Source organism: Hakea prostrata, chromosome 10 (genome assembly GCF_041222555.1).
Source record: "Hakea prostrata isolate BN-2017 chromosome 10, UWA_Hpros_2, whole genome shotgun sequence".
Classification (NCBI taxonomy): Eukaryota; Viridiplantae; Streptophyta; class Magnoliopsida; order Proteales; family Proteaceae; genus Hakea; species Hakea prostrata.
The window spans coordinates 6449286-6461851 of NC_142609.1; the positions used below are offsets into that span (position 1 = coordinate 6449286).

The 12566-nt window shown below is 37.9% G+C and overlaps 1 protein-coding gene across 1 annotated transcript in view; it reads left to right on the forward strand.

Annotated features, from left to right (window-relative positions):
- The window catches only part of VLN2 (villin 2), a 52815-nt gene extending 41233 nt beyond the window's left edge, over positions 1-11582 (forward strand). Inside the window, exons 20-23 of the mRNA XM_089136217.1 lie at positions 2524-2586; positions 9712-9973; positions 10473-10726; positions 10925-11582. Coding sequence (XP_088992343.1) covers positions 2524-2586; positions 9712-9973; positions 10473-10726; positions 10925-11038 — 693 coding nt within the window. The 3' untranslated portion in view covers positions 11039-11582. The remainder of the gene's footprint in view (positions 1-2523; positions 2587-9711; positions 9974-10472; positions 10727-10924) is intronic.
- Positions 11583-12566: the final 984 nt, after the last annotated feature.

Below are 12566 nucleotides of genomic sequence, written 5' to 3' on the forward strand. Positions count from 1 at the left end.
GCTCCAAACCTTGGCAAATGGCCAAGGACACAACGACCGAACCCTTCAACAAAACCACCAATAAAACGACCCGGAATCGCGAAATAAACCACCAAGCGAACACAGCACCCCTACGCGAAAGGCGCATCCACATTTCCTTAATCCAACCACCGGAGGAAACCTCCACCCAAAGACACCCGAACCTATCGACCGCGAAACGAGCACGAAGCCCGGCATCAACCACCGATTTCCCAAATTCTAAAGCCAACGCTCCATAGAGGTGCATAAAATCACACCAGCACACACGATTCCTCCAAAACCATAGAAGATAAGTGGCAAGCAAACGACCGCCAACCCGGCTTACCTAGCAAAGGATTCCACCAAATTAAACCCATCCAGCCCCGATTTGAACGAAAAGTCTCCCCAGCGAGACACAACCAACTCCACCAAACCCCTGGTGAATCCACAGTCTCGAAGCACAGTAGACAACCCCAACAAAAAAGGACACACAAGACCCAAAGGCGAGGAGAACCAAAAACCAACAAAGAAACACCCAAGCCGGACGGAGGCCCAAACGCGCCAAACGCCACAACAGCAACGACCAGACAAACCACCAACCACCAGCAGACTCAACGGAACCCCCGTAGCCCAAAGAGGACCACCACAACGAGGAGAGTAGCGAAGCCCCAGATCCTCCAAAGACAACACAACCCGCACCCGAGGAGAGACACGCAGCCCAGACTCAAAAATGCCCAAAGAGAAGCTCAAGAAACAACCACAGCCAACCGAAGAGAGCAACCCACAACCAAAACGGACGAGACCACAACCCCAGGCCCAAAGAGGGGAACGGCAAACGAGAAAAGACCCCCAGACCAACCCAGGACAGCCCAAAAGAATTTTGTGAAGGTATCCCCAGAACAAGAAGGCAACAAAAAAGGAAGAAACGAGCCAGAAAAACCAAAGGAGAGACAAGCGAACCCAAAAAAAAGACCCAAACCAAGCCACAAAAACAAGACAGGAGACGGGAAGAAACAGACAAACACCCCGCAAAGGAAGGAAAGACCAACCACCAACAACAAACGAGGAAAAAAAACCCAACGAACAGAAAAAAAAGAGAAACAAAAAACCACACAGAAGAAAAACCACAACGGAACAGAAAAACAAGAGAACACCCACGAAAGAAGAAAAAACAAAAACACAACAAAAAAAAAGAGGGCAAAAAGGGAAAGAAAAAAGCAAGAAAAACACAAAAGGAGGAAAAGGGGAGAAGGAAAAAGACACCCAAAAAAAGAAAAAAAAAACAAAGCACAAGAAGAGAAAAAACAAAAAAAAAAAAAAGAAACAAAAAAAAAAGAAAGAAAAGGACAAAACAAAACAGAAAAAAAAAACAAAAAAAAAAAAAAAAAAAAAAAAAAAAAAAAAAAAAAGAACAAAAAGACAAACAAACCACCCAACCAGAGAAGGAGCAAACAACAAAGGGGCCCCCCAAGGAGGAAAAGGCCCAAAAAAGGCGGGGGGATGCAAAAAGTCCCGAGTAGGGCTGGTCCCATAAACCAAGTGTGACATTTCTTTCTAAGATTCATAGTCAATTGCTGAGAATTTTCATGAGGGTAAAGCTAGTTTTCTCCCTCCTCTTTCTTCTCAACTCTGAATACATCAGATAAGGTGTATTCTCTGCATTTAGTGTCAAACATATCTCCTTTGAAACTTTATTGACTTATATTCTTTTTCGGCAACAATGTATCTGATTTACGTTCTGGGCAATTTCTGGTTGTGTATCTGTTATTCATGCTTCAATTTGGACCCTTTTGACTGCTGACCTGTTATGCATGTTTGATCTGATTTTTTTTGGGTCAATTCACACTTAATATGCGTATGTTTGATATGATTTACATTTACATGAGGTAGTTTGTTCTCTAAGTTGCCTGAATGTCTGGAATTTGATTCTGAGTTTATGTTAGTACATTCACAGACTTGGTTAACCTGGTTCAATTAGGGACTTTGGATTGCAAGATTTAGTCCAACAACGGTCAAGTATTTCCTGAATATGATTATGAGTCAAGTCTGATATAGTTTTTGAGATTTTATGGTCAAGAGTTATTATATTATGTTGGCTCACCACTCATCAACAGAGGTCAATCATATCTAGTTTACCTTCTATAGGAGTAAAGGAACCGGTTCTTATAGAAAGGTGAGAAAGATCTGGATGGCTTTAGGTCAATAAGAAATAAGACTTCTTTCCTCCCCCTTCCCCACCCCACCCCTACCCCAACAAATGAATAAATAAATAAAATAAAGGTAAGAAAAGACTTATAGTAGAATTGAATGGCAAAACATGATTCTGTTGGGGGCAGGGAATACTAGCATAGCTGAGTTCCTGGTGGTTTTCATATCTTTAATGAGTGCAACTATGCACAAAAGGCTCCACTGTGTGCATGGTTGTTTCTACATATATATGTTGCTCTCAATTTTGGTTGACTAGTGTCACTTTTTCATTTAAAATATACTTTACATATTAAATTTCGGTTTCTTGTGAAACTGCAGGCTCATGGAAACTCGTTTACGAAGAAACTGTTTTCACTTTTTGGCACATCACATTCATTGGAGGTTAGTCCTGGATTTTTTTGATTGCTTTTTCCCTTTCAGCAGACATGAAATTGTACTTTACTTTTCACTCAAAACCATTCCATGTACTTGATCTGACCATTTGTATACCCTCACTATATTGTTTTTACTAAGTTTTGAATCTTGGCTACGAAGTGGCCATATAAAATAAATGACATTGAGAGTTAGCCGCAAGCGCGAACCCTCAATCCCACTTCTGTTGGGTTATCGAGTCCTTTTAGGACGGCTTAAGAGTTTAACTCAAAGATGTAATCACCTGGTGATCTATGAATAAACTGCAACTTACTGGGAGACCTCAACAACGGTAGAGGTTCCCCTAAACTTCTGTCGCCTTTTCTTTTCTCCCCTGTTGTTTTGCTCTTCTTTTTCTTCATCTTCTTCCTCTCGATCTCTCTGGTTTACCACAGTTCACATGGTATCAGAGCAGTAGGTGATACAAGCCCCTGCAAACCAACATATCATCATATAATTTCTCAAAATTCATCTATGACACTTGAAGATCCATTGAAGCTGCATTGACATCTCTTTTATTTTATGGTTTAGGGGGATCAGCACCTTACGCTGCATTTTTTTGGAGAATTTGGAGTAATGCAATAAAAATTATAAATTTCTTGTTTGAAGGTTCTTTCTTGATTATTGACAGCTTCTGGTTTGAGACATCGAAAGGTTTGTAGCCAGTTTTCTGTGATACACGTTTGTAATTTTCTTTCTGGTTCTGCAATATCTTTTGGAACTTCTGTTCAGAGTAGGCTCTTAAAACCAGAAGCTGTGCTTTTCTTTTTTGTTTTTTGATTGATTGAATCATCCTGTGGTGCTATGTTTCTTATTTCAAAAAGACAAAAGCAAAGAAGAAAATAAAAAGAAAAGGAAATAGAGAAAAGAAAACAAAGAAGAAAGGATTAAAGTTGTTCTTGTTGGTGGTGTATTAGGATTGCAAGATTATTTTTCTGTTTTATGAGATTACTTTTCTGTTGGGATATCTACTTTGTGTTGCTGTTTTGTGGTTAAAGTTTGAAATCTCTATGGGGACTCTGCAGTTGAAGTTGAAATCTCTGTGGGTAGTAAAAAATTTTTGAATTCTCGATTTTATGTGGTTTTGAGTAACTTTGTTTGGACATGGGAGAAACTGAACTACATCCAATAAGAGTGGCCACTTCTGGAAATCTGAAACTATTTCTTCATCCTCCCATCAGTTGACCGAGAAAATATTAGAAAGTGTATCAAACTTTCATCAGTGGAGGGCTATAGTAAAGTTAGTAAAATATGGATGTGGACAGCCAGATCACTTGACTAAATCAGTCCCTAAAGGTGACAATCATTGGGTAATTGCCGATGCACGTATACTGACAGATGTTTAACTCTACGGCAGACCACATTGTAACCAACTTGCTGATTGTTAAGGACTTATAGGGTATCTAAATGTGTTATATTCTGGCCAAAATAATCTATCCTGAATGTATGACTTATCATAGGAGTTTTATCAAGTTGATAGAAAGGGAGATCTCACCCAATATTACACAGACTTCAAAAGAATGTAGAAAGAGTCAAACTCTTCCTCTGATGTAGAAATCCTTTGTGTTGTGATGAGCTTTATGGGAGGCCTTGGAAAACGAGTTTAATGCCATTCGAGATGAAAGCCTTGGCAATGATCAAGTTCCTACCTTAGTTGACACTTTTTCAAGAGTTCTTCGTGTTGCCAAAGAAAGCCCTCAGCCCACAAATAGTTCTACTCTTGCCAATGTTTCCCATGGTACTTTTGGACAAAGTACAGGATGGAGTCATGGAAATAATCCCAGAAGAAATTCTGGTTCTCAAAACTTTGCTAATAATGCTTGACAGATTAAGACATCTCAGCACTGTGGATGTCCTGGACATATTCAATGCTTTTGTTGGAAACTTCATGGGAAACCACCATACCTTGTTAATGCTGCCACTATGTCGGTGTCCATAATTACAGCCACTATAATTCAACCGGAGGGTAAGATGGTAAAAATGGAGGACAAAGATTATGTTCGCTTTGCCCAGTTTTAGGTTACTCAATCAGTACCCTCCACCACCACCGTTTTCAAATAGGTAATGCTCACCTTCCTTTCTTCCACATCCCACCCCTGGATCATTGATTCAGGAACATCTGATCATATGACTTGGGCCACAGGTATCTTTTCTTCTTTTTGTTTATCTTCCTCTATTGTTTCACTTACCTAATGGTTCCCATACCACCGTTAAAGTTAGGCACTGTCCAACTTACTGATTTTCTAACCCTGTCTTCAGTCCTTTTTATACTTGACTTCCCTTCCAATTTATTATCTGTTCATAAATTCACTCCTCTTATAACTGTTCAGTCAGTTTTTTTTTCGTGGTTTCTGTTTATTTTAGGATCTTACTACGAAGTGTAAAGGCTGGGAGTCTTTTTTTTTTTTTGTGGGGGGGAGGGGGTGTACTTGCTCGAGAATATATCATCCATTGTTTGCTCTAGTATCTTCATTCCACATACAATCCACTGTTGGTTGGGACATCACTTTCTAAAAATTTTGAAAATTATTAGATAGTCAAATTCATTATGTTTCTAGTTTAAGTTGTGAGTCTTGTCAATTTGGGAAGCTACACCATGTGAGCTACCCCTTCGTATTAATAAACGGTTTTGTCTACCTTTTTCTTTAGTTAACTTTGATGTAGGGATACCTTGCAATATTACTAATATTTTTAGGGTTGCGATATTATCCAAAGTTACTTAACTTTATTTAATGAAAAATTGGTCAGATTCATTTACTACTGTTGAAGTATACCGTAAATTTGGAGTTTTACTGTTCACGTTACTGTTCACGTGAACAGTGTTTTACTGTTCACGTGAATAGTATTTTTCTGTTGTTTTGATTATATTTTCTATTTTTAATGTGGGAATCTTGCTACATAAGTTTTGGGAGTTTTTTAGAAAGCATAGTTTCTATTTTGGTGGTAGTTTCTATTTTCAGAACTTTCTATTTAGGAGTTAGGAAGTTACTAAAGCTGTAATATTTTGTTTCCTTCTTCTAGAGGACAATTACTTGTCTCTCAAGTTGTATTAGATTCATTAGAAGCTATAAATAAAAGTGCTTTGTGATTTTACACTTTTTAGCTAAGAATCACAGGTCTTTTCTACTGGTTCTTCATCTCTCTTCTCTTCTTCTTCTTCTTCTTTCTTTTCTCTGTTCAAGTTCAACTGCTATTTTGATTAAAGCTTGTTTTCTAACAACTACATTTGGTGAGTTTGCTGCTGAAATTCGTAGTCACTTTGGTTTTTCTATTTGTACTTTTTGCAATGATAATGCTTGGAAATATTGTCTTTCATAAGTTTATGGTTTCTAATGGAGATCTTCACCAATCTTCTTGTGTTGACAATCCTCAACAATATGGGGATGTTAAAAGGAAAAATAGACATTTACTAGAGATCATCTGCTCTCTCTTATTTGAGATGAAGGTGTTAAACCCTTTTGGATGCCAGTTTGACTGCTTGTTACCTTATCAACCGGATGCCCTTTTCTGTCTTATAGGGTGACATTCCATATTCTGTGTTATTTCCTTCATCACCCCTGTTTGCTTTACCTCTTTTTTTTGGTAGTGTCTGCTTTATTTGTGATCATCGTCCTGAGAAGTCTAAGTTAGAATCTTGTGCTCTTAGGTCTATTTGTTGGGTACTCTTGTACTCAAAAGGATTATCGTTGCTATTCTTTTGAGTTGTGGAAATATTTTATTACTGTTATTTTTTTATTTTTTTTAAAATCCACTCGTTATTCTACTAACACTATTAGTTTAACTAGCTTAACAATGACCTGTCTATTTCAATTTTGCAAAATGTTTTTCCTTAAGGTTTGCGTCCACCACCTTCCTAGCCGTCAGCCATCACCAAAGTTTATGTTTATCATCCTCGACTAGCTGCTGCCACCGCTGCTCCCATGGACTCTACCTCATTGCGGTCTTTGTCTACTGAAGCCTGAGATTGTTCTCCGTTCTTCTCATCTTGGTATACCAATTGCCTTATGTAAAGGTAGTTGTGTCTAATACCCTGTCTCTAATCATGTTTCTTATGCCGATTTTTCATCTTGTTTTGCAACATCGTTATCCACCATTGAGGACTATCCTAGCCTTATAATATTTTGGAGGCTTTGTCTAATCCAAGATGGACTGTTGCGATGAATGATGAGTTAATGGCCTTAAAAGAAAAGCAGACTTGAGATCTTGTGCCTTTACCCTCAAGGAAGATTGTTATTTGTTGTCGGTGGGGCTTTGTTATTAAGGTTAGTTTGGGTGGTTCTTTGGCTTGGTTAAAATTCATACTTATTGCTAAGGGTTATCCTCAGGTGTATGGCGTTGATTACGTGCATACTTTCTCTCTTATGGCCGAACTTCTATTAGAATATAGATTTCTCTTGCTGCCACTGATCATTGGTCTTTGTATCAATAGGATGTGAAGAATGCCTTCCTTATTGGAGACCTTCATGAGGAAGTATATATGGAGCCACCTCCAAGGTTTGTTGCTTAGGGGGACAAAAGTGTGATTGTCAACTCAAGAAATCATTATATGGCCTGAAACAATTTCCTCCGGCATGGTTTGGACAATTCATTATAGCTATGCTTGAGTTTGGGTTAATACAGTGTGAGAGTGATCATTCTGTATTTTCCTTACACTTTGCACGGGCAAAATATTTCTTGTAGTTCATGTTGATTATACTATTATTACAAGAGATGATTAGGCAAGAATCGACAAGCTGAAAGCATATCTACAGGAGAAATTTCAGACAAAGGACCTAGGTAAACTTAAGTGTTTCCTAGGTATTGAAGTTGCCCAATTAAAGAAAGGCATCATTTTATCTCAACGGAAATATGTGATTTATGCTAGGGTCAAAACCCTGATACTCTCATGGAGACTAATTTGAAGCTAATGCCAAATGATGGTACCATCCTTGACAATCTTGAGAAATATAAAGGTCTTGTGGGCAAGTTGACTTATCTAACAGTGACTTGACGTGACATTGCTTTTTGAATCAACGTCATGGGTCAATTTCTGTCTTCTCCACGGACATCTCATTGGGATACTATCATTCAAATCTCAAGATACCTTAAGAAAGCTTCTGGGCATGGACTTCGCTATAGCGATCATGGTCATGGGCATCTTGAGGGTTTTCCTAATGCTGACTGGGTTGGGTTCCCTGTTGATAGATTAACTACAAGCTATTGCACATTTGATGGAGGAAATCTTGAATCATGGAAAAGTAAGAAACAAACAGTGCTGGTAAGGTCAAGTGCAGACTTGGAATATCATGTCATGGCACATATCACTTGTGAGCTAATATGGATAAGATAGTTACTTAAAGAACTTGGAATTTCTAATGAATCACCCATGAAGTTGTGGTGTAACAACCAGGCTGCAGTATACCTTCCATCCAGGTCTTTCATGAAGGCACTATGCATATTAAAGTAGATTGTCACTTTGTTCGTGAGAAACTACAACCAAACATGATATCTCCCAGCCATGTCCATACAAGAGAACAATTAACAAAACTTGTTTACTAAAGGTGTGGGAAGTTCGAGTGTCGATTATATTTGTAACAAGCTGGGAACTTCTGATGTCTATTCTCCAGCTTGAGGGGGATTATTAAAGGGCAATTTGTAAGAAAAAAAGAAGTCGAGGGTTAGTGCTTGGCGCTAAAGGCGCCATCTCTCGATCCAACTGTTGTTGGGTTATTGAGTCCTTTTAGAAATCATTTTTAGGAGTCTAACTTCAACATTTTTAAGAGTTTAACTCCAAAATGTAATCACCTATTTAGCTATAAATGAACTGCAACCTATTTGGAGACCTCAACAACGATAGAAGCTCCTCTAAATTTCTACTGCCTTCTTCTTTCTTTTTTTTTTGATACTAATAGAAAACTTAGTATTACTTAATATAACAAGTACACAGATTAGTAGCATCTATTACATCTATTTTTTTTCCTAATGCTCTATGGAGGACATATATGCTATATAAGTGAGCTATTGCAGAGTGTGGTCTGAGTAAATTGTTTCAGACTAGGGTTCTTACTATTACAAATTATATTTACCAAAATTGGGACATAATCTATTGGCCATTTGGTGTGGTTTTGTGATGAGAGTAGATCAAGCAATTCCTTTTCATTGCACCATATCTCTTCTACTTGTATATTGTAGGCTTGTGCTTTTTCTATTCCATCCATCATTCCACTTAGGAGAGCCTCAACGATCTTTCCCTTCTTCAATCCTCCTGCACTGAAATACATTAGTTGTCCTTCCCAAAACAGTCCCACACTCCATCCAGTACTATCTAGTGTTGCATTATGTACCCCTGCACACATCAACATTGATAATTGACTTCAATTGTCATAGTTTTGCATAAACAAGTGTTTGGTTTAGAAATCATTATATTTGTCTCTCTATGTGTGATCCCTGAAGACTCATGTGTGTTGAGTTCTAGATATTGGATCCAACTTTAAATGTTGAACAACACCTTTTCGGGATTGGGGTTAAGCTTTTGAAAGATTTTGTTGTTTCTTTCTTTCCAAATAAAATAGCAAGTAATAATAAAGACAAACACTACCCATTTTTTAATAGATTTATCTTGCCCAGGGTCAGAAATAAAAGATTTGCACAACTCAGTGATTGATGTATGTATCAATCTTTCTATTCTGAGACCTAAGGGGCCTGCCGCCCAAATTCTTTTTGTCCAATCACAAGATAGAAAAACATGCCAAAGGGTTTCGACACAATTACCTCACAGCTCACATATTGGAGACATCAAAGTCCATTGGACTGCCTTCTTTTCAGTCCCCTGTTGATCTCTCTGGTTTGCACAATTCACAAAGGCAAAGTTTATCCAGTCTATTGTTAAGTAAGGTTTTTGTATAATTAACTCCTAGTTTTACCGCATTGAAAAGGTAAAATAAAAGGGTATGACTCAGTTTCCTTTGGTCCTTGGTTTGACTCATTATTTTTGCAATGTGGATGTGAGAACAAAGGTTTATTGATGTGATTAGGTGGTAGACTGAAATGTTAATTCTCTCCAACCCAAGCCAGAAGAATTTTCTATAATGTTAACTTCTTTTAACATTCATGCAGAACCAAGATAGGTCAAGGAGATCAAGTCAAGAAGGACCAACTCAAAGAGCTTCAGCTTTAGCTGCACTGAACTCTGCATTTAAGCCATCCAGTCCAACAAAAATTGTGGCTCCCAGACCACTTGTTGCAAGCCGAGGATCGCAGAGAGCAGCTGCTGTAGCTGCTCTTTCAAATGTTCTAACTGCTGAACAGAAGAAGAAGCACTCCTCTGATGCATCTCCTGCTCAAGGCACTAGAAGCCCCCTAACAGACGCAAATTCTGGTGAGGAAAGCCTAATGATACTCTTTGTTGAGTGGAACAGATGTTATGTACAGGAAGACAAATGGTTGTTGTTACTCCTTTTTCTGCAAATGCCTAAAATGACCTCAAATCTTTCTGCTCTGTAATCTTTCTACTTGAGGTCAACTCAGTTTTGTGTACATGGACCTTCTCTGACATTTGTTTTCTTTGAGGAATTCCATGTTTAGGTTTATCTTATGCAATATTATGATGCCTTGCTCTTCTTTTGGCATTTTTCTTTTTGACTGAGCTTTTCCGTGGAATCATATGAACCTTTGAATTTCTTTTATCTTTATGCTAAATAAGTCTGGGAGATCATAAAAATCTGTCCTTATCTGGGAAAACTCATTGTCATCATTGAATTTATAGCAAATTTTGTTAGATGCTCCAATATCATTCCACTGTTCTTTGAACAGAACCATGGGTCTCATGTTTATATTGATTCTTAGTTTTCAAAGTGACCTGACATTATCTTTTGCAGCTGAGGTAAAGAGTGTAAAGGATAATGTTGAGACGGATGCTCGTGAAGAATCTCCAGTGAAGGAAACTGAAGTGGCAAGAATATCATCTGTGACAGAAAGCAATGCAGGGGAGTTGGAGGTGAAGCAAGAGATGCCGCAGGAGACAGAACAGGACACACCACAGGAAGAGAATGGTAACACAACATACAGTTATGATCAAGTGAACACCAAATCCACCAACCCAGCTAGTGGAATTGATTTTAAGAAAAGAGAGGTTTGTGCTTCAAATTGCTGAGATGTCACTGTCCATTTCATATCTTTCCTTTTAGATCATTGCTTTAAAGGAAATCTTATTAAATGAAGCTAGTCTTATTGCATGGTCAGAAAACTTCCAGAACCGGATTGATTTCATCCATAATTTGGCATCTAATTCTCCTTGTTATTCCATTTTGTCTGTTGTTTTGTTGGTCAGACCTATCTATCTGATGAGGAGTTCAAGACTGTATTGGGGATGACAAAAGAAGCATTCTACAGGCAGCCAAAGTGGAAACAGGACATGCTGAAGAAGAAAGTCTTCCTCTTCTGAGTCTGACTGACTGCACAAAATCTTGTTTTCCCTGGTGCTGTTTTTCTCTTTTCGCCTTGATTCCATACCTTGATTTTTGGTGTCCATTGTCTCTCCCCACAAATGTGACTATACTAGTATCGGTCAGTTATATCTAGAAGTGGCTATTTGCCTGTCCATGAAGATTACTCGATAGCATTGCATCTTCTCTTTTGCTGTCTGCCTGAGGAATATATTTTTTCATTCTCTTTTGCTGCCTGCCTGAGGAATATATTTTTTTTTTTTTTTGGGGGGGGCTTTTTTTCCGGGAGCTGTGAGGTGCAGGTATTCTAGTTTTAGGACAGCAACAACCAACAAATATTCTTTCATTTGTACAACAGGGTTTTAGTGTTTGATGTGTTTTGATATCATACTGCTCTCATATAACAGTGGTGCTTGCAGAGTGTGTTTTATGTATTTTACTTTGTATTTGATTTTTTAACCCTCGAATCATTTATATTTCGAGGGTTGTATCCATTGCTCTTGTACTCATATATTGAAGCGTCAAAGAAATCCTCATTTTCACTTTGCCATCGTGTTTCCATTACTTCAATAGTTGGCATTGAAGAGTTTTAACCCTTGTCAGTTATGGGTTCAGATTTTGAAGGGAAAATATTTTATTGAAAGCTCTTGATACATCCTTCTGTTGAGCTTAAAAACAGGATCAACTATTTTGAATAGTAGTGTATTTCTTTTTTCTGGAACTGAGGTGTTTGGGTTGGTCAGCTAGGTTTGAACTATTGACCTCTTACTTACGAGGGTTCGTTCTTTGCGAACTCAACACACCCCTTGGGGCTTACAAGCGACAAGTTCAGTCTATGAATTCCAAAATGCATTAGCACTGGCTTCCATATCTTTTCAAATCATAACAGAAGGAGAACAGTTGAACCGTTTCGTAAAACCTGTAGTTAAACTGTTTGAAAATGGCTGTGGAACAAACTGACTTTTGGTAACTTTTGTTCTCAAGAATAATTTCTATGACCAAAAATGGTATTAATACACGTGAAATAAACCCAATCACGAAAGATTTTTTTTTGAAGTTTACTATACCAAATCATACTGGAAAGGCATAATTAATTCATTAGTTGAATGTGGCATGATATGAAGTCGATTAATACATTTGAGTTCATAGTTGGGAAAAATACTCCCATAAAATAAAACAAGAATGCATTTGAAAAGTGTGAAAGGACAGTATTTGTTGAGTTAGTGTGAATTCATTAGTTGAATGTGGCAAAATTAGAGTGGTTTAGATGTAATATGTAACCTAAGTTCACTTTGGGGGCCTGTTTTAAACCATACATGGCTTTCTGAAGCACAAAGATATAGTGTTGTATCAAATTATTTGGTAATTCTTGTTTGATATGCTAAAGTATGAAAATATAGTGCCGTATCAGCTGTGAGAATCCCAGAGTGAGTAAATAACTGCCAAGCCGATGAGACCATGCCCTAGGGGTCTATTTTAAACCATATATAGCTTTCTGAAAGTAACATACATAAGTAAGTCTCTCTG